This window comes from Podarcis melisellensis (genome assembly GCF_964234715.1).
Source record: "Podarcis melisellensis genome assembly, chromosome: 3".
Taxonomy (NCBI): domain Eukaryota; kingdom Metazoa; phylum Chordata; class Lepidosauria; order Squamata; family Lacertidae; genus Podarcis; species Podarcis melisellensis.
In genome coordinates this window covers 8327901-8351676 of record NC_138530.1, presented here as the reverse complement: position 1 = coordinate 8351676, position 23776 = coordinate 8327901, and the positions used below count along the sequence as shown (strand labels likewise).

The following is a 23776-nucleotide window of genomic DNA, read 5'->3' as shown; positions in this document are numbered from 1 at the left end:
GGTTAAAAATATGCATGATGCTGACATAGATTGTCTTTGCACAGATGAGAAGCCAATTTTTCTTTTACAGGAGTTCCAGAGGTTCCTGAAGAAGAAAGGGATAAGACACAAAATTGCTAGTTCCGAAGAAGCTTGGAACAAATGTGTTTGTGTTAGGGTGAACAAAGAATTGCAAAAGGGAATGCAAGCGCAATTGCTAAGTTCACATCTGCCACATGAGTACTGGGCTGAGTCGCTAATGTCATTTTGTTACACGTGGTTGAGAAAGTTTTCAAAAGAGTTGGGATGTTCTCCTTTTGAGAAACTGTTCCACAGAAAACCTTCTGTTGCCCATTTCAAGGTTTTTGGGTCTCATGTGAGAACAGAAGCTCCAGGTGGGGTAAAGAATGCCAGAGGCATTTTTGTGGGTTATGAAAAGGGTCTCTACAGAGTAATTTTGTCTGAATCTGGAAAGGTGATTCTCACAAAATTTCTAGAGAGTGCTCCTGAACAGGAGAGAGTGATTGTTCACACATTTCCCACAGGTGATGATGATTCTGATGATGATGATGATGAGTTTGATCTTATTGAGTTCAGTACTACTGATGATGACAGCGATAGCTCAGACAGCTCAGTTGTCACAGTCATTGAGAGGAAATCTCACACAATGACTAGACCCTCAGAAGAGGAGGATGAACCACTGATTAAGCTTAGTACTGGTTCTCCAGAGAGTTCAGAGGCTGAACCAGAAAGCAAAGAAGAGCAGCACCTCTTACGTAGGTCTGAGAGAGCAACGAAGGGTGTACCACCCAAGAGGTATTCACAAGAGTTTGCTAACTTAGCTGTTGCTGTTGTAAACGACCAAGGTCAAATTGAAGCTGTGTCTGAGTCAGAGACAAAGGCACAACAGAGAGTTGTTAACCAAGGTAATGCAGAAGCACTCATTCCTTGGAAGTCACACAGCCAGAGAGGTACATTGGTAAAACCAGTGGCGGGTAGTTCCAAGGGTGGAACTGAAACAACAGGGGAGTGTTATACATATAACAACTGTTTGTTTTCTTCTCTGGATGACGCTTTGCTCGCAGCACGCATTGATACTTTAGGGGGAGTATGTTATTCTAAAGCAGCAATGCGGCAGCAAGCAAAGGCTATAGCAGCCAAGTCTGCTGCATGTGGCTGGAAAGCCAAACAGGAAGTTTGTGACTGTTGCCATGGGAACAAAGGGGCAGTCCATTCTGTACTGAGCACCGGATGTTAGCTCAGTGGGTTTGTCATATGACCTGTACAGGACGTACATGGGTGGAGTTTATTCTAACTGCTGATGAGTGCAGACATGTTTTCTCTGTACTGAAGTAAAAGACAGGAATAAAAGATGTAAATAGATTTCTGTCTGCTTCTTTCCCCTCCCTGGGGACACCAAAGGGGAGGAGGAGCAGTTGGTGTGTTTTCCTCACAGCCTGAGGAGAATCGCCGGAACGGACCTCGAGTATGTTTATTCCTGCCGGGAGTCGCCGGAGGGAGGTCTGAGGAATTCAGCCGGTGCCTGAACAGATAGGCACATACCTCAAGCCGGGCCAGAATTCCAACAGGAAGTACCAATAGAGGATCTTTTCTCTCCCTGCAATATCTTTGAGCCAGAAGGCAGCTCTAGTGGCTCCAGCATTCAGCCATGAAGACCTCTGTCCCTCTACTTCTCCTGTTGGTGCTGGTGTCGGTCCCAGGTAAAATCACCGGAGAACGATTCTTTCCGCGTTCACTATCCAGCCATAAATCAGCAATCGTCAGGGGTCCGTGGAACGTAGACAAACAGCAAACACGTCTCCACCAGCCATCCGTAGCCATTACTTTGTAGCCACCACCCGCGTGCTACCATTTCCTTGCAGAGGATGTTTACGATCCATCGACCTCCATCTGCTACCATATGTTGGAAAACAAGCCCCATCGGGAGAGGCTGGCAACTCTCCCAGGCTCCTGGGCTTGTTTACTGGTGATCTGCCCTGGCTGCAATCCCCACAGTCCAGGAGATCTCGATAGGCGACATTTCCCAGCGTGGAAAATGCACACCCCCTTCCCTCCTTGCATTCCAGCAAGGGAAAGAAGATAGTCAGAAAGTCCTTTACATGTTGTTTATGTTAGGGTATTTCCGTTCCACCTTAAAAGGGAGCAGGCTTTGTGAGTCACAGAGTCTGCGTATTTCCTGTTCACAGGATGTTTATGTTTTCTATTGCTTTTGTTTCTCTCTCTGCCTGAGCATACCGAAGCAGGCAGTCATGTTTTTTCTTTGTTCTGTCCAACGCTGAATAAACCTCTAAATGATACTCTCCTGTGTGCAACTTTTGCTATGCATTATCTGCTGATAGAGTGTGCATCAGTTCTGGAATGTGGCAAGCTATTTTCTGGAGCTCGTGTCGCTAATTGCTGATACTGTATCAACGGGAGATTGATGGATGTCCGGAGACGACGTGGGGGCCATGATGGGCCATATCTCCCTGGCAGTATCCCAACGGTTTATTTCTGACTGTGCAACTCTACAAAAAACCATGTTCAAACAGTTCAGTGTTCAGCAAGCAAGTGACAAAGACTTCCTTCACATACGCAACAGGAAGGTCTCATATTACACACAGAGCAAAGACTTTTGAAGCCTGTGAACTTCTGGGAAGATTCTTTCCCACAGCTAGTCACATCATGTGATGTAAACAAGCTACCAGTTTGCAGCTGCGTTGCTCTCATATCATAACAGCCCCAACTTGGTGGAACACTCTGTCACAAGAGACTAGGGCCCTGCGGGACTTGACATCTTTCTGCAGGGCCTGCAAGACAGAGCTGTTCCACCTGGCGGACTCCATCTGACCCTTATGTTTCTCTCCCCTTACGGTTTTGATCTATGGGCTTCTTTTAAAATGAGGCTGCATTTTAAATTGCATTTTAACCTGTATTTTAAATTGCTTTATTTTTATTCTAATTTTATTGGTGTTAGCTGCTCTGAGCCCGGATTTGGCCGGGGAGGGCAGGGTATAATTATTATTATTATTATTATTATTATTATTATTATTATTATTTATTACTTCTCCTTTCAGTTTTCAGGAGGGATCAATAAAGGAGAGACTCCAGCTGGCCATCTTGGTCAGGGCTTCCACCCAAAGAGGATACAGTTACTGATTTTCTCAATGGTTGCTTTTTCAGGGAAAAGGTACCTACTGTCTAGCCATTGAGATGGGCTGTTGAGAACAAGAAGCCTGTTTGTTCTTTTCCTTGTGGGTGCCACAACATCCTTCATCAATGATCCATAAATAAGGGGAAACTTTTGATTATATCTGTGAGTCTTCTGGAGACTGGAGCAGAACCACTGTTCAGCCACACATGTCTCATTCTATTCCATTATTTGTTTCCTTCTTCATACTGCTACATTTGCCATGGGAGGGCCAGTTTGGGGTATTTGAGTATCAGAATGTCCAGGATGATGTCCTGGGTGTTTTAGCTGAGATTCCTGCATCGCGGGGTGTGTGTGTGTGTGTGGACTTGAAGGCCCATGGGGTCCCTTCCAACTCCATTATTCTATGAGGAACATAAGAAGAGCCAATGGCCCATCAAGTCCACTATCCTGTTCTCGCTTTGGCCAATCCAATGAGGAGCACAAGAGCAGCCGGCCCTTCAGCAACGGCCATTCAGAGGCATCGCTGCCTCCAGCTGTGGAAGCAGAGCATAGTCATCCTAGCTAGTAGGCATTAACAGTCTTCTCTTCCATGAATTCCAAAGCCATCTATTTTAGAGAGAGGGAGCAAGAATTAATTATCCAAAACTGAAAGGGTGCATGGTAGCCATGAATATCATTAGCAGAATATTTGGAACACACAGTCCTTTCCTTCCCCCTGAAAGCTTCCTCTCGCCATTCCCTTGGGAAGTACAAATACAGGATCCTTTCTCTCTCTGCAATATCCTTGAGCTAGAAGACAACTCTGGTGGCTCCAGCATTCAGCCATGAAGACTTCTGCCCCTCTACTTCTCCTATTGGTGCTGGTGTCCGTCCCAGGTAAGATCTAAAGGGCTGTCCATCCACAGCACTCCAAGAAGACCTGCCAAACCAGCCCCTTGGCTGCTTTGTAGTGCTTGGAATATTAGCCCATTTGATACTATGTCATCTGTGTAAGATTGAAGTTCTATTTCCTGATTAAGTGGGAAATGGAATGGAGTGCTTTTGCTGAATAGAACTGTAGCATTGTAGAATTGGAAGGGCATTGTCTAGCCCAATACCCTGCCATCCATATACTTCTGTTGATGCAGCTGAGAATAGCATAAGGTTTTCTTTTTGCTGCTGCATCACATTGTTAACTCATGTTATGCTCATGCTGGCCTTGGGTGTTACTAAGAGCCCTAGCTCCATTCACATATACAATAGGGAATGCATAGAGATGTTGGTAATCTCTTTTCACTTGAGGGATTGATTTCTATCTTCATAATATTTTGCCAGGACCAACTAACACCAACAATATACTTTGTAATGGCGTCTGCAAGCGACGCTGTTCAGCTGGAGAATACGAGTCTTCTTTAGACCCCTGCCAGGAATCTGGTCACGTCTTCTGCTGCAAAGAGCAAGGTAACATGCTAAACTGTTATTAGGGGTTGCGATCATTATGATTTGGGAAAGTGGTGAAAAGATAAGAAGCAGGGTTTTGTGCTGCTCTGTTCAAAGCAAGCTGAAGACCAAATAAGGAGCAGGGGCTCTGCATGGAGAAGGCAGAGAGGTGTGTGACGGAGGGAAGGTGGAACTGCTCAACAAGCATTAGAAAAGATAATTAAACAGTGGATCTGTGAGCACATTGAAAAGGTTACTAAAAACTGGTTACTAAAAACTGGCAGGAGTTTCTCGAAAGAAACAAGTCATGGCAGATGAATCTTTTTTATTTTTGGATAGAGTGGCAAGCTTGGTAGATCAGAAGAATGCTGTGAGAGCCAGTGTGTTGTAGTGATTAGAGTGGTAGACTCGTAATCTGGTGAACTGGGTTCGATTCCCTGCTCCTCCACTTGCAGCTGCTGGGTGACCTTGGGCCAGTCACACTTCTCTGAAGTGTCTCGAGTGTTTGATGTGGGGGAAGAAGGGAAAGGAGATTGTTAGCCACTTTGAAACTCCTTAGGGTAGTGATAAAGCGGGATATCAAATCCAAACTTCCTCTCTTCTTCTTCTACCCTAAGGCAGGAGTAATCCCATGCACAAATATATAATTGGGTACACCTGGCTTGACAGTAGTATATGTGCAAAGGATTTAGGGGTAGACAACAATTCTTTTTTAGTAGACAACAAATTTAACATGAATCAACACTGATGCAGCAGGAAAAAAGCTTATGCAATTCTAGGCTGCATCTGGTTAAGAACTTTGCTTCAGGATGAGGACAGAAATCGCGCGGTGGCCCCATTAGCTAAAGTGGTGCTTCAGGTTAAGAACAGTTTCAGGTTAAGAACAGACCTCCGGAATGAATTAAGTACGTAACCATAGTTACCATGTATGTCATATGAGCAAAATTAAAGTTCTATTTCTTCATCTGGTAGGAAATGTAATAGATTGCTTAGGTTGTTTAAGAAATGGTTAGAGATGTTGGTGATTTCTTCTCATCTGAAGGATTGATTTCTATCTTTCTATCTTTCTAACATTTCTCCAGGATCCACTCCCACCCTGAACGATAATTGTAGGGGTCACTGCTCACGATCATGTTCAAATAGAGAATACGTGGCTTCATTAGACCGCTGTGATCTACCTGGTTATGTCTTCTGTTGTAGAAAGATAGGTACTGTATTTTTCGCTCTATAACATGCACCCGACCATAACACGCACATAGTTTCTAGAGGAGGAAAACAAGAAAAAAAAATTCTAAACAAAACAGTGGATGTATGATTTTTGTGGTTCATGCTGTGGCCACAGACAAGTGATCTGACGGTCAGTTTGTGGTAGCCCACAAGGAAAGGGAACCATGGATCCTGTGCTCACGACTGCAGCAGATCCCCCCGCCATCCGTAGGCATTCGCTCCATAACACACGCAGACATTTCCCCTTACTTTCTAGGAGGAAAAAAGTGAGTGTTATGGTGCAAAAAATACGGTAATTGTTGGGAATATGAGATGAGATACCCACTTTGTGGAAGTTGACCCCAGTTTCAGTTACCACACAGAGGCAGCATAAGTTTACTGCTGCAGGAGATAAGGCTTCAGTAATCAGTTCAGTTGATAACCAGACAGAAAGAAAAGGATGCTGTGATTACTAAGAGCTTGGAAGAATATCTTTAGGAGACACTTTCCTTCCTCCTGAAAACTTCTCTGCTGCCTGTCTCTGGGCATATCACTATTCCCTTAGGAAATATAAACAGAGGATACTTCCATTCTCTTTCTGCAATATCTTTCAGTCAAGATGACTCATGTGGCTCTAGCATTCATCTATGAAGACCTATGATGATAGACTTATGATGCTTTTGATGCTGATTACTGCCCTGGGCAAAATGTAAAGGTCCCTCAAACCACAGGACTGTAGTAAAATAATAAATATATAACTACCCCATTTGGGTGACCTTTGACCTTGTTCAAAATATTAGCTCATTTGATGGTACAGTAGTACTTTGGTTCTCGAATACCTTGGTACTCAAACAACTTGGAACCCAAGCACTGCAAACCCGGAAGTAAGTGTTCCGGTTTGTGAACTTTTCCGATTTTTATGTACACTCTAGGAATGTTGTATTTGACTGCTCTGTGTTTCACATCCCACAGTTTTTAACAGTCTGGAATGGATTAATCCATTTTGCATTACTTTCTATGGGAAAGTGTGCCTTGGTTTTGGAACGCTTAGGTTTTTGAAATGACTTCTGGAACGGATTAAGTTTGAGAACCAAGGTACCACTGTATGTCATTTGTGCAAGATTAAAGTTGTATTCATTTAGTGGAAAATGTAATGGACTGCTTTCACTGAATAGGAGATTCTTAGAAATGTTGATGATGTCTTCTCATCTGAGGGATTGATTTCTATCGTCACAATATTTCTCCAGGACCCATCATAAATGATTATTGTAAAGGTAGCTGCAAACCAAGTTGTTCAAGTACAGAATATGTGGCTTCAACAGACTTCTGCCATCATCCTGATATGGTCCACTGCTGTGCAAAGAAAGGTAACATGCTAATTTTTTGTTATGGGCCTCAATTATTATGATTTGGAAAAGAGGTTAAAGATAATAAACGGTAGTATTCAAAGCAAGAGGAAGAACAAATAGGGAGCAGGTGCTGTGTGGGGGAGAAGATAAAGAGATGCTATTTTGATTGTTGTTAGCCGCCCTGAGCCCAGCTTCGGCTGGGGAGGGCGGGATATAAATAAAATTTATTATTATTATTATTATTATTATTAGGTGACAGAGAAAAAGTGCTACTGCTCAGCACCTAATTTGCCTCTGTCTTCACCCATAAGGAAAACAGTGTACAACGTGGTGATAATAGAATGAATGATGCAGCGAGGTTGCTGCAACCCAAGAGAGAAAAGGAGGTGGTAAGGGAACTCCTAGCTTCTCTGAATGAATTCATATCTTCAGGGCCTTATGATCTGCACCCAAACATACTAAATGAAATTGCAGATGGAATCTCACTGCCTCTGTATATAATATATGGGAATCCTTGGAGAACAGGTGGTGTCCGTGAAGACGGGAAGTGGACAAACTTTGTTGGCATCTTCAAAAAGTGGACCCAGGCACATTGCAAGAAACAAGATTCTGACTAAACATAGGAAAGAACTGATGATAAGAGCTGTTTCAAAGCTGAACATACTGCTTGGGAAAGTGCTGGACTTTGCTTTCATTGGTGATTTATAAACAGAGGTTAGATGGCCATCTTTCAGGGATTATTTAGTGGTGCATTGCAGGGGTTGGAGTCCCTTAACCCACAAGCCCCACCCAGAATCAAAGGTCAAGAATGATGGAAACTGTAAGTGAACAACATCTGGAATGAAGGAGGTTTGCCAGGCCTGCAGTGAAGAATGACATATTCATTCAGATATACTTATGGATTTAGTTCATAAAAGAAATGTCCCAACGGGCTCTTTGATTATGTGATTCCTCCACTCTCCCTCTGAAAAACATAGCCTTACTTTTTGGGAAGGAATTCTTTGCAAATGGTTCAGAATGTCCTTTAATGATTTGCAACTTTAAGAAAAGGACAACCAAGTTGTATTCAGAGCAGAGTCGTTAACATTAAAATTAATGAACTTAAGTTAGTCAATTGAATTAATTTTAGTGGGTTTATCTGTAGTATGACTAACTTTGGGTACCAACCCTTGAAAATAAATCTGGAAATTAATCAGCAATGTGGGCATCTGACTAGTCTTTACCTTAGAAGATATTTCCTTTACAAAGCATTTCTGTTAGAAAGTTGATATGGATTCAAGAATCTGGCGTTTCCAAAAGGCCATACAGTTATTTTATTTAATTATCCTTTCTTCCTGAATGTGGTCTATGGCATGAGATTTAAGATGTTCTCTTTTCTTCAGCAGGGGCATAGTAGCAGATCATAAAGGTAAAGGTAAAGGGACTCCTGACCATTAGGTCCAGTCGCGGACGAGTCTGGGGTTGCGGCACTCATCTCACTTTATTGGCCGAGGGAGCCAGTGTACAGCTTCCGGGTCATGTGGCCAGCATGACTAAGCTGCTTCTGGTAAACCAGAGCAGCGCATGGAAACGCAGTTTACCTTCCCGCTGGAGTGGTACCTATTTATCTACTTGCACTTTGATGTGCTTTCAAACTTCTAGGTGGGCAGGAGCTGGGACCGAACAACGGGAGCTCACCCCATTGCGGGGATTCAAACCATCGACCTCCTGATCGGCAAGTCCTCGGCTCTGTGGTTTAACCCACAGCGCCACCCGCTGATCATAAAATGGTCACACAACTATTTTGATGGGATTTTGGGGTGAGGTGCTCAGAGGGTGAGACGTTTTCATTACTGTGAAGCAGAGTGGGAGAACGAGAAAGTAGCTTTGAAAAAGCAATAGTATTTCAAACATTTCCAGTTGCAAAAGAGCAACAACTGAGTTAAGGTTTCATTCTTTATGGATTTCAACACAAGAAACGTTTCATGGAAGAGAGATGATACCGTATTGGCTCAATTATAAGCCACACTTCCCCCCCAAATTCCGATCCAGAAAAGTTTAAGTGCAGTTTATAATTGTGACCTTATGGAAAAGAGGTTGAAGATAAAAAACAATAGTATTCAAAGCAAGAGGAAGAGCAAATAGGAGCAGGTGCTGTGTGTGGGAGAAGATAAAGAGATGCTATTGGGTGACAGAGAAAATGTGCTGCTGCTCAGCACATATACATATAAGGCATTGCGGTAATCTAATCTTTTGAATTATGGTGCTGGAGGAGACTCTTGAGAGTCCCATGGACTGCAAGAAGATCAAACCTCTCCATTCTGAAGGAAATCAGCCCTGAGGGCTCACTGGAAGGACAGATCGTGAAGCTGAGGCTCCAATACTTTGGCCACCTCATGAGAAGAGCCCTGAAAAAGACCCTGATGTTGGGAAAGATGGAGGGCACAAGGAGAAGGGGACGACAGAGGACAAGATAGTTGGATAGTGTTCTCGAAGCTACCAGCATGAGTTTGACCAAACAGCGGGAGGCAGTGGAAGACAGGAGTGCCTGGCATGCTCTGGTCCATGGGGTCATGAAGAGTCGGACACGACTAAACGACTAAACAGCAACAACAACAACAATCTTGAAGTGGTCAGAGCATAGACAACAGATGTTAGTCTATCTGTATAGAGATGGGTTGCAGCTGGGCCACCAGCTGAGGCTTATGGGAGGCTCTCTCTACCACTGAGGCCACCTGAGCCTCAAATGACAGTAAAGGACCAGAAGTAGCCTCCTGAGGGATTGATTTCTATCTTCACAATATTTCTCCAGGACACATCACAAATGATGATTGTAAAGGTAGCTTCAAACCAAGTTGTTCAAGTACAGAACAAGTAGCCCATTTGTTCCTTTCCTTGTGGGTGCCACAGCAACCTTCAGCAATGATCCCTAAATAAGTGGAAACTTTTGATTATATCTTTGAGTCTCCTGGAGAGTGGAGCAGAACCAGTGTTCAACCACACAGGTCCTATTCCATTATTTGTTTTCCTTCTTCATACTACTACATTTGCCATGGGAGGGCCAGCTATTCTCAGCACTGCGGTTTGCTGTAAAAGACCCAACTGGTCAGTTTGGGGTACCGTATTTTTCGCTCCATGGGACGCACTTGACCATAGGATGCACCTTGTTTTATTGGGGGAGAACAAGAAAAAAAAATTCTCCCCCTCTCTGCTCAGCACCCCTTCAGAGAAGCAACAGGAGAAATGGAGCCCCTTCCATTTTTCCTCCCGCCTCGCTGAAGGGGCGCTGCGCAGCTCTCCCTCTCTGCTGAAGCCAGGAGAGTCTTGCTATCAGGGATAGCCGCCTGAAGCCTTTGGAGCGCAGCAGGACCTCGCACTGTGCTCCAAAGGCTTTGGGTTCCTTTCGCTGAAGCAGGAGAGTCTTGCACTTCAGAGGCTTCGCGTTGCTATCACTGAAGCCAAGGAGCCTGCATTTGCTCCATAGGATGCACACACGTTTCCCCTTAATTTTTGGAGGGGAAAAAGTGTGTCCTCTAGAGTGGAAAAATGGTATTTGGGTTTCAAAATGTCCAGGATGATGTCTTGGGTGCTTTAGCTGAGATTCCTGCATTGCAGGGGGTTGGACTTGAAGGCCCATAGGGTCTCCCCAACTCCATGATTCTATGAAGAACATGTTGTTGGTTAGTCGTTTAGTCGTGTCCGACTTTTCGGAGAGCCAGTGTGGTGTAGTGGTTAGAGTGGTGGAACCGGGTTCGATTCCCCACTCCTCCACATGCAGCTGCTGGGTGACCTTGGGCTAGTCACACTTCTCTGAAGTCTCTTAGCCTCACTCACCTCACAGAGATATTTGTGGGGGAGGAAGGGAAAGGAGAATGTTAGCCGCTTTGAGACACCTTAGGGTAGTGATAAAGTGGGATATCAAATCCAAACTACTACTACTACTACTATTCTTCTTCTTCTTCTTCTTCTTCTTCTTCTTCTTCTTCTTCTTCTTCTTCTTCTTCTTCTTCTTCTTCTTCTTCTTCTTCTTCTTCATGACCCCATGGACCAGAGCATGCCAGGCACACCTGTCTTCCACTGCCTCCCGCAATTTGGTCAAACTCATGAGGAACATAAGAAGAGCCAATGGCCTACCCAGTCCAGCATCCATAAATGTTTTGCGGGTTTTTAAAGCATCTACATGAAAGCATTGAGTGTGATTATCCAGAGTTGCTGAAGGGCTGGCTGCTCTTGTGCTCCTCATCGGATTGGCCAAAGCGAGAACAGGATGCTGGACTTGATGGGCCACTGGCCCTTCTTATGTTCCTCATAGAATAATGGAGTTGGAAGGGACCCCATGGGCCTTCAAGTCCACCCCCCTGCGATGCAGGAATCTCAGCTAAAACACCCAGGACATCATCCTGGACATTCTGAAACTCAAATACCCCAAACTGACCAGTTGGGTCTTTTAGAGCAAATGTAGCACTATGAAGAAGGAAACAAATAATGGAATAGGATGAGACCTGTGTGGTTGAACACTGGTTCGGCTCCAGTCTCCAAGAGACTCACAGATATAATCAAAAGTTTTCCCTTATTTATGGATCATTGATGAAGGATGTTGTGGCACCCACAAGGAAAAGAACAAACAGGCTTCTTGTTCTCAACAGCCCATCTCAATGGCTAGACAATATGTACCTTTCTGATGACTTGGTTTTTCCCTGAAAAGCAACCATTGAGAAAATCAATAACTGTGTCCTCTTTGGATGGAAGCCCTGACCATGATGGCCAGCTGGAGTCTCTCCTTTATTGATCCCTCGAGCTACTGAAAACTGAAAGGAGAAGTAATAATAAATAAGAATAAAGAATAAGAATAAGAATAAGAATAAGAATATTTATACCCTGCCCTCCCCCGCCAGACTCAGGGCAGCTAACACGAATAAAATTACAATAAAAACATAATAGAAAATATAAACATTTATTCAAAAGATACAATACATTCTTGTCCACTGCCACAATATCGCGGAATGATCAGTCCAATCTTCGATCCCACAACACTGTCATGCTGGCTTGCCAAATATCCTCAATAGGAATCCAACTACTGATCTGGTGGTGTAGACATTTTCCATCAATATATCCCCTCAAAAGACACTTCCGTGATTGTGATGGCATTAAAACATCCTGCTCTTCAGTAAAAGAGAAAAAGAGAGACCAAATTTCATGTAGGTGTTAAACAGCATGGGGATAACACGGAATGCTAAAGAACCCCACATTGAAGGTTCCATGGGGCTGCAAGCATCACCCTTGGGAAACCACCATAGAAGTATGATGTCAACCACCACTAAGCAGTACCAACAACCCCTAACTTGGACAGCTGCTCCAGAAAAAAATGGGCTGATGGCTTTGAAACTTTAAAGTTTTGGGAAGGAATATCTAAGTCAAGTATATAAAATTTTATTTTAATTAATATGCAAAATGATGATGCAACTTTAAGAAAAGGACAACTAAGTTATACTCACGAGTGGAGTATTAAAATTCATGGGCTTCAGTTAGTCAAGCCAATTTTTACCAGTGGTTTTAACCAGACTCGGACTAACTTTGGGTACTAACCCTTGAGAATGAATGCATAGATCAAATGGCAAGATGGGAAGCTAATCATTCTTTATCTTTCAAGTTATATGCTTTACAAAGCATTCCAGTTAGAAATATATGCTCAAGAATTCTGGCTTTTCTAATTTGCTCATGTAATATATGTTTTCCTGAGTGTGGAATATTGCATGAGATTTAGCATATCTTGTTCTCTTCTCTTTGATAGGGGAAGAATAGCAGATCATATAAGAGTGTAACAGGAAATCCCTAAGTCGCACCTGTGTCTTCGTAAAGAATGGAGCCCTATTTCCATTGCTATTCTGAAGCATTTGATATATGAACAATCTTCCAGAGGTTACATTTGGTTACCAAGAATCTTTCCAGGAATTAACTATCTTATTCCTTTCTGCTCCTAATAAAACCAAACCTGTTCTGCGGACCAAGTCCTTTGTCATCTTTTTCTGTGCAAACTGGGAGGCAAAGTTATCTTGTTTATTTCATTGTTATATGGTGGAATTAAAAACTTTTCTGGTTTCATATATTTTTCTTATGTTTTTCTCTGTCAGTGCTTTCTTTGTTTTGTGCACACTGACCTTCAGAACATGTTTTTTTGGGTGGGATTGAGCAAGCAAGAAGGAAGAAAATATCTGCTTCTTTTCAGATGTTCCTGGGTTCCCCCCTCCCTCTCACAGGGATACTGTGTATGTCCTACACTTGATGACATGCATGTTGGCACGTGTGGGGCAGGTAATGTTGTGTCTGGGTTTGGCATGGCACTATTCTCAGCTAATTGTCAGAGATTCAAAGTGCAGTGCAGATACCACATTTTTCGCTCTATGGGACGCACTTTCCCCCTCCAAAAATAAAGGGGAAATATGGGAGTTCCTGCTGCACTTGGAAGGCTTGCGGATAGCTGCCTGTACTGGGGGCTGGGTTCGGGGGAAGCTCAGGCTTCCCCGCCCCCAGCCCTGCAAGCTCCGGGAGCGGTGGCAAGGTTGCGCACAATCTTGCCGCTGCTCCTGGACCTGGGGGGGGGGCGATAAATTTTTGTTTCTTTATTTCCCTCCCTTAAAACTAGGTGCGCCCTATGTTCTGGTGCGCCCTATGGAGTGAAAAATACGGTACCTCTCAAAGCACAGATGCTCAGTTTCAAAGGGCAGTTTGGGACCAGCAGCTCCAGGGATTCTCTCTCTCTCTTTTTTAAATAAATTTGGATTTTCAAAAAATTACAGAAATAAAGAAAAGAAAAAGAAAAACAAAAAATACATAATACAGAAAAAATAAAAACAGTTAAAAACAAGTCCATCTTTCCATGTCTTATCTTTCATTTGCATATTTCTTTGACCTCCTCACACCTCCCTTTTTTGTATTCTAGTTCAATTAGTTATTTCAGCAAATCCTTTCCATCTTTGTTTTTTTTCTTACTAATTTATCTTAATATATTGTAACTTTACATTCCGACCTGTTGACAATCCATTTTTACTTAATCCTTTATAACATTACTGCTAAAACCACATAACTTCATTCCAGCATCCTTCTAACATTCCTTGATTTTACAATGTTTCTGTAGATAGTCTTTAAATTTCTTCCAATCTTCTTCTACCGACTCTTCTCCCTGGTCTCGGATTCTGCCAGTCATTTCTGCCAGTTCCATGTAGTCCATCAACTTCATCTGCCATTCTTCCCGGGTGGGTAAATCTTGTGTCTTCCAATACTTCGTGATGAGTATTCTTGCTGCTGTTGTTGCATACATAAAAAAAGTTCTGTCCTTCTTTGGCACCAATTGGCCAACCATGCCCAGGAGAAAGGCCTCTGGTTTCTTCAGGAAGGTATATTTAAATACCTTTTTCATTTCATAAATCATCTCCCAGAAAGCCTTAATCTTTGGGCACGTTCACCAAAGGTGAAAAAATGTACCTAGCTGCTCCAGGGAATCTCCATTGGGGCTCCCAAATGTTGCTGAAGGAGAAATTAAGAGAGACTTGGATAGCTGGGCAAAATTGAAGCTTTCTTTGTTAGGCCGAATTGCCGCTATTAAGATGAATGTATTGCCAAAAATGTTGTTTCTGTTTCAAACGTTGCAAATTGTGGATAAAACGGAGTGTTTCCGGAGGTGGCAGAGAGATATTTCCAAATTTGTCTGGCAGGGCAAAAAGCCCAGAATTAAGTTTAAGATATTAACAGATGCGAAAGAAAGAGGAGGCTTTGCCCTGCCAGACTTAAGGTTGTATTATGAAGCCGCAGCTTTCTGCTGGCTAAAAGACTGGTTACTTCTCGAAGACACTGATGTGTTGGATTTGGAAGGTTATAACAATGCTTTTGGTTGGCATGCATACTTATGGTATGATAAGGTTAAGATCAATAAGGCCTTTAAGAACCATATTGTCAGAAAAGCAGTGTTCAATGTCTGGTCAAAATATAAAGACTTATTGGAAAATAAAACTCCAAGGTGGCTTTCACCTTTGGAAGCTAAGGCCCGAAAAACACCCAATATGGAGGCTAAATGGCCAAAGTATTCGGAAATCCTAGAAAAAGATGGAGACAATTGGAAATTGCAGAGTTTGGAGAAAATGAAGGATAAAGTGCGAGACTGGTTACATTACGCTCAGATTAAGGAAGTTTTTAAAAATGATAGAAAGTTAGGGTTCCAGGTGGAAAAATCGAAGTTGGAAACAGAACTGTTAGAACCTAAGACTAAGGTACTTTCAAGAATGTATAACTTGCTGTTGAAATGGAACACACAAGACGAAATGGTTAAATCGGCTATGATAAAATGGGCACAGGATATTGGGCATAACATTATGTTTGAAGATTGGGAAAGGTTGTGGACCACTGGGTTGAACTTTACTGCATGTAATGCTTTGAAGGAAAATGTAATGAAAATGATATACAGATGGTACATGACCCCAGTTAAACTTGCCAAAATATACCATTTGTCTGATAATAAATGCTGGAAATGTAAAGAAAATGAAGGAACATTCTTTCACCTCTGGTGGACTTGCCCTAAAGTGAAGGCCTTCTGGGAAATGATATATAATGAGCTGAAAAAGGTATTTAAGTATACCTTTACTAAGAAACCAGAGGCCTTCCTTCTGGGTATTGTCGGCCAGAAGGTGCTAAAGAAGGACAGAACATTTTTTATGTATGCAACAACGGCAGCAAGGATACTTATCGCTAAGAACTGGAAAACTCAAGATCTACCCACACTGGAAGAATGGCAGATGCAACTGATGGACTATATGCAACTGGCGGAGATGACTGGCAGAATTCGAGACCTGGGAGAAGAAAGGATTGAAGAAGATTGGAAGAAATTTAAGATCTATCTACAAAAATATTGTGATTTAGTGGAATGTTAAGAAGGATGCTTGGTTATAAATAATTGGCCATCACCAAAATGGATCAGAATTTGATGATAAGAGAGATTGAGAGAAACAAAATTTGTAAGAGAACTTTTATATTGTACTTAAATGAGTGGCTATAAAACCGCAAATAAGATGATAATTTGCTTGAAAAAATTAATCAATGATGTAAGTGAGAGCGGGAAACGTGAGGAAGTCTAAAGATGTTATGAAATCTTGTAAAAACAAAGCAATGTTGTTTATTATTTTTGTATTTCTTTTATTAAAAACTCCAATAAATATTTATAAAAAAACAACAACAACCAAATGTTGCTGAAGGGATCTGGAGGGATTAAGTTGTTGCAAAGCACCCGAGGAAGAACTTTGAATCCAAACTGCTTTCCCTGCAGAGGTGCAGATGATCCTTAAATACAAGTAGCAATAAGGAGATTGTTCTTTCTGTGTAAGCATTTAGGAAGCTGCCTTGTGCTGGTGTAGTTTTCTTGACTATAACTCCGAACTGCTCCCTTACATCTCAGTTTTTCAAGTCGTCTGCTCTCTGACCCTTTCAGCTGCAGATTCCACTCTTCAGTAATTGAATTGTGTGTACTAGGATGAGCGACGACCCTTTCCTCTCATAATATCTTGACATGCTGCTAAAATAATGACACCACAACACGATCCAAAATGCAAAAAATAAACTCAAAAGGGGATTTTAAAGGAACAATGTGTTTCTTGAATCAAGACAATAGATACAACATATAGTATAAGAGCTGGCCTGAGGCAATTTTCTGCCAGAGGTAAAGGACAAAAGGACATTTATTTTTTTCTATTATGGTTGCTTTTCAGGGAAAAACGAAGTCATCAGAAAGGTACATATTGTCTAGCCATTGAGATGGGCTGTTGAGAACAAGTAGCCTGTTTGTTCTTTTCCTTGTGGGTGCCACAACATCCTTCATCAATGATCCATAAATAAGGGGAAACTTTTGATTATATCTGTGAGTCTCTTGGAGACTGGAGCCGAACCAGTGTTCAACCACACATGTCTCATTCTATTCCATTATTTGTTTCCTTCTTCATACTGCTACATTTGCCATGGGAGGGCCAGTTTGGGGTATTTGAGTTTCAGAATGTCCAGGATGATGTCCTGGGTGTTTTAGCTGAGATTCCTGCATTGCGGGGTGTGTGTGTGTGTGTGTGTGTGTGTGTGTGTGTGTGTGTGGAACTGAAGGCCCATGGGGTCCCTTCCAACTCCATTATTCTATGAGGAACGTAAGAAGAGCCAATGGCCCATCAAGTCTAGCATCCTGTTCTCGCTTTGGCCAATCCAATGAGGAACACAAGAGCAGTTGGCCCTTCAGCAACGGCCATTCAGAAGCATCGCTGCCTCCAGCTGTGGAAGCAGAGCATAGTCATCCTAGCTAGTAGGCATTAACAGTCTTCTCTTCCATGAATTCCAAAGCCCTCTATTTTAGAGAGAGGGAGCAAGAATTAATTATCCAAAACTGAAAGGGTGCATGGTAGCCATGAATATCATTAGCAGAATGTTTGGAACACACAGTCCTTTCCTTCCCCCTGAAAGCATCCTGTCACCATTCCCTTGGGAAGTACAAATAGAGGATCCTTTCTCTCTCTGCAATATCTTTGAGCTAGAAGGCAACTCTGGTGGCTCCAGCATTCAGCCATGAAGACCTCTGCCCCTCTACTTCTCCTTTTGGTGCTGCTGTCAGTCCCAGGTATTCTGAGTATTGCAGGTATTCTGGGTATTGCAGTCCCAGGTATTCTGGGTATCCCAGGCATTGCTTAGAAATGTTGGTGATCTCTGATCTGAGGGACTGAATTCTATATTCCTAATATTTCTCCAGAATCCACTGCTAGCCTGCAAACAGATTGTAAAGGTCGCTGCAAGGCTCGTTGTTCAAGTGATGAACGTGAGGGTTCTGGAATGATTTGCCATGTGGCTGAGTATGTGTACTGCTGCAAAGAGACAGGTAACATCCCTAATTTTTGTTATGGGCCACAACTATTTTGATTTAGTGGTGGTGTTTATTTGGGAGGTGCTCAGAGGGTGAGGTGATTTGATTAATGTGAAGCAGAGTGAGAAAGCAGCTTTGAAAAAGCAATTATATATCAAACATTTCCAATTCCAAAAGTGCAACGTCTTAGTCAAAGTTTATGGATTTCAAGAGTAGAAGCATTTTTTTTCACTCACCCCTTTGGCTTGCGCTGAACTCCTTCTCAAAGGCCACTGCTTTGTTGTCACTGCTGCTGCTGCTTGCTGTTTCAGCTCCTTGTCTCTCTCAACAGTGATTCTCCTTGAAGAAGGAGGAACTCGGTATGTCTCCGTTTTTATTTTCCGCCTCTTTACAAGGCTTATTTTCCACAACTTGCTAAGTTTCAGAACGCTGAAGCTCCTCTCTCAGTTAGCTTTACTCTCCTTTCTAATCTTATTCCGTACTCCTTTTATTTTAAACCAACGTTGTTACTTTTTTCCTTTCAGGAGTACTCTTGATTTTACAGTTTTAGTTTGGAGCAGCCAGGTGCTTTCTCATTTGGCTCTAAGGGGCATCTCACTGTCGGGTGTGCGATCTTTCTGTGCTGAGGTTCTTCCACCTTCCTCCACTTTTTGTGCTGGAACGGCAGAAAACCCCTTTATGCTCTGCTTGGATCTATTTTCTTCAGTCTGGAACCTCCTCTGAGACCTCTTCAGGGTTCACGTTGCCCTTGCTTCCCCGTCTGTTTAGCCCGTACCCGTAACTGGAAGCGCTCTTACTGCAGCAGAGTGCTTTCCCTGACCCGTCGCTGAGCACACCATGCCAGGAAGTCCAGAAGAAGCATTTCATAGAAGAGAGATGCTACTGTATTGGCCCGATTAGAAGCCTCACATCTTTCCAGAATTCCAATCTGGAAAAGTTAAAATGCGGCTTATAATCGTGACCTTGTGATATGCTGCTGAAACAGCTGCGTAGGAGGGCCATCGGGGTTGCGTGACAACAGCATGCTGCCCACCCACAACTCCCAAGCCTTCATTTTGACAGCTCAGGTGAGGCTTGGGGAAGGTGGGCGGGCTGAACACCATTGGACTCCCAGGCTGCTTCCGGGGTGTGTTTGCCGCCGGCCTCCCCCCTTTGTTCAGATGGCTTGGGGGCGAAGGGCAGGCAACCTGCCATTGTCCCACAGGCTCTCAAACTCATTCCAATGGCTTGGGAGTGGAGGGCAGGTGGCGCACTGTTCCCCCATGCTCCCAGGGTGCTTCGAGCACAGGGGGGGAGCCTCCCAAGCCTCCCCCTAGCTGTCAAAATGAATAGGGAAGGGGGAATGTGGTTGGCAAAGAGGCACGGCTTCACCGCCACCACCACCCCGCTGAATGTAGCTTCTTGCCCAGCCAGAATCTGCCGCCGCTGTTAGGGAGCGGGGGGTGCCTGTCAAGCATGGGGGGGGGGACCGGCAGCGGGTTGCGGGTGCCCAGGTGGACAGTGCAAACCTCCCCCCAGCTGCACCATGTTCGATTTCTGTTTATGCCACTGTCGGGCATGTCACAAGACTCTGTTGCCTCTCATCCAGTCCATTACTGAGGCAAGACAATGGTCCAGCACTTTCAATTCTACACTTGCAGATGTAAAGGTTTTGTGACTGAGTGGAACCCAGTTCAGCTACTGATTGATTGATTGATTGATTGTCTGTCTTCATTACATTGTTTATTGCTTTCATTTTATGGATCAATGATCTCGTTAGACAGTACAATTCATGTTAAATTGCTGTCTTAGGGATTCTTTTTAAAAGTCTGGAACGGATTAATGTTGTATCCATTTAGTGGAAAATGTAATGGACTGCTTTCACTCAATAGGAGACTCTCAGAGATGTTGGTGATGTCTTCTCATCTGAGGGATTAATTTCTATCTACACAATTTTTCTCCAGGACACATTGCAAATAAACATTGTAAAGGTAGCTGCAAACCAAGTTGTTCAGGTACAGAATATGTGGCTTCAACAGCCTTCTGCCACCATCCCGATATGGTCTACTGCTGTGCAAAGAAAGGTAACATGCTAATTTTTTGTTATGGACCGCAATTATTATGCTTTGGAAAGAGGTTAAAGATAATAAACAGTAGTTAGTATTCAAAGCAGGGGGAAGAACAAATAGGGAGCAGGTGCTGTGTGTGGGAGAAGATAAAGAGATGCTATTGGGTGACAGAGAAAAAGTGCTGCTGCTCAGCACATATGCATATAAGGCATTGTGGTAATCTAATCTTGAAGTGGAGAAGAAGAAGAAGAAGAGTTTGGATTTGATATCCCGCCTTTCACTCCCCTACAGGAGTCTCAAAGCGGCTAACATTCTCCTTTCCCTTCCTCCCCCACAACAAACACTCTGTGAGGTGAGTGGGGCTGAGAGACTTCAGAGAAGTGTGACTAGCCCAAGGTCACCCAGCAGCTGCATGTGGAGGAGCGGAGACGCGAACCCGGTTCCCCAGATTACGAGACTACCGCTCCTAACCACTACACCACACTGGCTCCTGGACAGAGCATAGAGAACAGAAATTAGTCTATCTGTATAGAGATGGGTTGCAACTGGGCTAACAAGTGAAGCTGGTAGCCACTCTCCATCACTGAGGCCACCAGAGCCTCAAATGATAGTAAAGGACCCAGAAGTAGCCCCCGAGCTGCGTACCCACTCCACCAGAGGGAGGGTAACCCCATCAAGAGCAGGCAATCTCCCACCCACTAAGAGTACCTCCGTCTTACCTGCATTGAGCTTTCGTTTCTTGCCTCTCATCCAGTCCATTACCGAGGCAAGCCAATGGTCCACCACTTACAGTGGCACACTTGCAGATGTAAAGGAGAAGTAGAGCTGTGGGTCACCAGCATATCGATGACAATCTACTCCAGAACTCTGGATAACCCCATTCAATGCTTTCATGTAGATGCTTAAAGCCCCCCAAAACATTTATTCAAAAGATACAATGCATTCTTGTCCACTGCCACAATATCACGGAATGATCAGTCCAATCTTCGATCCCACAACACTGTCATGTTGGCTTGCCAAATATCCTCAATAGGAATACAACTACTGATCTGGTGGTGTAGACAGTTTCCATCAATATATCCCCTCAACAGACATCTCTGTGATTGTGATGGCATTAAAACATCCTGCTCTTCAATAAAAGAGAAAAAGAGAGACCAGATTTCATGTAGGTGTTAAACAGCATGGGGATAACACGGAATGCTAAAGAACCCCACATTGAAGGTTCCATGGGGCTGCAAGCATCACCCTTGGGAAGCCACCATAGAAGTATGATGTCAACCACCACTAAGCAGTACCAACAACCCCTAACTTGGACAGCTGCTCCAGAAAAAAAATGGGCTGATGGCTTTGACAACTTTAAAGTTTTGGGAAGGAATATCTAAGTAAAGTATATAAAATTTTATTTTAATTAATATGCAAAATGATGCTGTAAATTTAAGAAAAGGACAACTAAGTTATACTCAGAGTGGAGTATTAAAATTCATGGGCTTCAGTTAGTCAAGCCAATTAATACCAGTGGTTTTAACCAGACTCGGATTAACTTTGGGTACTAACCCTTGAGATTGAATGCATAGATCAAATGCCAAGATGGGAAGCTAATCATTCTTTATCTTTCAAGATATATGCATTACAAAGCATTCCAGTGAGAAATATATGCTCAAGAATTCTGGCTTTTCTAATTTGCTCATGTAATATATGTTTTCCTGAGTGTGGAATATTGCATGAGATTTAGCATATCTTGTTCTCTTCTCTTTGATAGGGGAAGAATAGCAGATCATAGAAGACTGTAACAGGAAATTCCTAAGTCGCACCTGTGTCTTCGTAAAGAATGGAGCCCTATTTCCATTGCTATTCTGAAGCATTTGATATATGTACAATCATCCGGAGGTTACATTTGGTTACCAAGAGTCTTTCCAGGCATTAACTATCTCATTCCTTTCTGCTCCTAATAAAACCAAACCTGTTCTGCGGACCAAGTCCTTTGTCATCTTTTTCCGCGCAAACTGGGAGGCAAAGTTATCTTGTTTATTTCATGGTTATATGGTGGAATTAAATACTTCTCTGGTTTTCTTTGGCTTCAAAGGAAGAGGACTCAGCTTGAAAGGGCAAGGTCTGGTGTGTGTTTGTATTTACTAGTCTCCTGTGACTCTCCTGCTTCCTCCTTCACTTCAAACTGAGCTGGCACACAATGCCAGGTGCGAAAGGCTCCATCTTCCCCAGTCTCCTAGACACATATGCAGATTTCTCCCTGCCTTGTCATCAGAGGGAGGATATAATGAGCAGCTGTAGAAGCTCAAAATTGTCCCAAACCAGCAGAACAGCCTCAATAAAAATGTTAATAAGTATAATAATATGCTGTTTAGATTTCAGGTCTTGCCAATTTTATTTGCAGCAAAGGTTCTTGGAAAGCTCCCAGATTCCACAATTTAGGAATATAATGAATGATTCAATTGTCCAGGGAATTCTCACCCGTTGCCGTTGTCTATGGTCCTGTCTTATGAACAGGATAACAGCATTGTTCTTTTTCTACATTATACTTGAAACAGGAAGTTTCCATGAATGTTTGTAACCATCTTGTAGAAAGGCAAAAAGAGCTTTATGGAATGGGCTGCCCTCACTGAATAAGCAGTTTCCATGTTGGTTGGTTATGGATGTAAAGCAGATGGACAAACCTTTTTGCAAGCGAAGGAGGCCTCTTCTGCTCCTTGGGTCCAATGAGGTTTTTTTTTTTTTAGGTTTCATATATTTTTCTTATGTTTTTCTCTTTCGGTGCTTTCTTTGTTTTGTGCACACTGACCTTCAGAACATGTTTTTTTGGGTGGGATTGAGCAAGCAAGGAGGAAGAAAATATCTGCTTCTTTTCAGATGTTCCTGGGTTTCCCCCTCCCTCTCACAGGGATACTGTGTATGTCCTACACTTGATGACATGCATGTTGGCACGTGTGGGGCAGGCAATGATGTGTCTGGGTTTGGCATGGCACTATTCTCAGTTGGCACCACTGTGCATGTTAGAGTCAGGGTTGACCCACCCTACTCAACAACCAGCGGTCAGGCTGCTTGATACTGTATACATATCCAATGCCTTGGCCAAAACCTACTGACATGTGAAATCAATAAAGGTTATGGCCTATTTCAACCCAATAGCAATGTCCCGCGTCTTATTTATTTGGCTGGCCCTTCACTGGGCTGTGAGCATCTTGCCCCTGTATATGCAATCCAATCCTATACATAACTACTATGTATCTCCCTATATCTGGTCCACTTGCACAAAGCAAGGGCAACTCATATATCAAAACAATGCAGACATTTTAAATAATCCCACAAGAAAGAAAAGTTACAAAATGGGGAGGCTAGTCTATTAAGGAAAAACTACTGAATCCTCGAACTTCCATTTACACACATAGTTTTGACAATTTATTCCAGGTGAAACATAAGGAAAACCTTTATATAATTTTCTTTTGTTTTTAAGTATAAACTACGAAGATGAAGATTGAGGATCATTTGAATATTGGGGGCTGTCCCATCACTTGGAGAGCCACTGGATCCTGCTTCAACCCCAGCAAGATTCTCCTTCTGCTTCTTCATCAAAGCATCCAGATCAAAAGAAGTGCTTGCAACATTCTCCATGATTACATGAGATTCTCCCTTGCAATAAAAGTGAATTAAAAAAAGAGCAATTTCCATTCATTTGTCCTGATCTGAGTACTAGCATGAGGTTATTCCTGCTTAAATGTAGAACATGACATTTGTTCTTACTGAAATT

General features: G+C 42.9%; 2 protein-coding genes across 3 annotated transcripts; both read left to right on the top strand.

The window, feature by feature from the left end:
- Positions 1-1603: 1603 nt before the first annotated feature.
- LOC309365920 (uncharacterized protein) lies at positions 1604-23694 on the top strand. Its single transcript, XM_081904535.1, has 5 exons — positions 1604-1700; positions 4448-4573; positions 5635-5760; positions 7006-7125; positions 23483-23694. Exons 1-5 carry the CDS (start codon positions 1649-1651, stop codon positions 23485-23487), a joined length of 429 nt encoding a protein of 142 aa, XP_081760661.1. The 5' UTR covers positions 1604-1648; the 3' UTR covers positions 23488-23694.
- LOC309365940 (uncharacterized protein) lies at positions 17610-21889 on the top strand. Of its 2 annotated transcripts, XM_081904573.1 has the most exons (4): positions 17610-17725; positions 17855-17980; positions 19909-20028; positions 21773-21889. In XM_081904573.1, the coding sequence occupies exons 1-4, from the start codon at positions 17674-17676 to the stop codon at positions 21781-21783; spliced, it is 309 nt and encodes a 102-aa protein (XP_081760699.1). In that variant the 5' UTR covers positions 17610-17673; the 3' UTR covers positions 21784-21889. The 2 variants fall into 2 exon arrangements, 1 of the variants encoding a protein (XP_081760699.1); XR_014166309.1 differs by lacking the exons at positions 19909-20028; positions 21773-21889 and adding an exon at positions 18490-18732.
- Positions 23695-23776: the final 82 nt, after the last annotated feature.

What these genes read in the sequence shown, in the direction of transcription:
- LOC309365920 (XM_081904535.1), top strand. Translation starts at nt 1,649, where the DNA reads ATGAAGACCTCTGTCCCTCTACTTCTCCTGTTGGTGCTGGTGTCGGTC. An exon ending in CTTCTGCTGCAAAGAGCAAG is followed by an intron (nt 4,574 to 5,634) that starts GTAACATGCTAA and finishes ACATTTCTCCAG; the next exon opens with GATCCACTCCCACCCTGAAC. An exon ending in CTTCTGTTGTAGAAAGATAG is followed by an intron (nt 5,761 to 7,005) that starts GTACTGTATTTT and finishes ATATTTCTCCAG; the next exon opens with GACCCATCATAAATGATTAT.
- LOC309365940 (XM_081904573.1), top strand. Translation starts at nt 17,674, where the DNA reads ATGAAGACCTCTGCCCCTCTACTTCTCCTTTTGGTGCTGCTGTCAGTC. An exon ending in GGTGCTGCTGTCAGTCCCAG is followed by an intron (nt 17,726 to 17,854) that starts GTATTCTGAGTA and finishes ATATTTCTCCAG; the next exon opens with AATCCACTGCTAGCCTGCAA. An exon ending in GTACTGCTGCAAAGAGACAG is followed by an intron (nt 17,981 to 19,908) that starts GTAACATCCCTA and finishes ATTTTTCTCCAG; the next exon opens with GACACATTGCAAATAAACAT.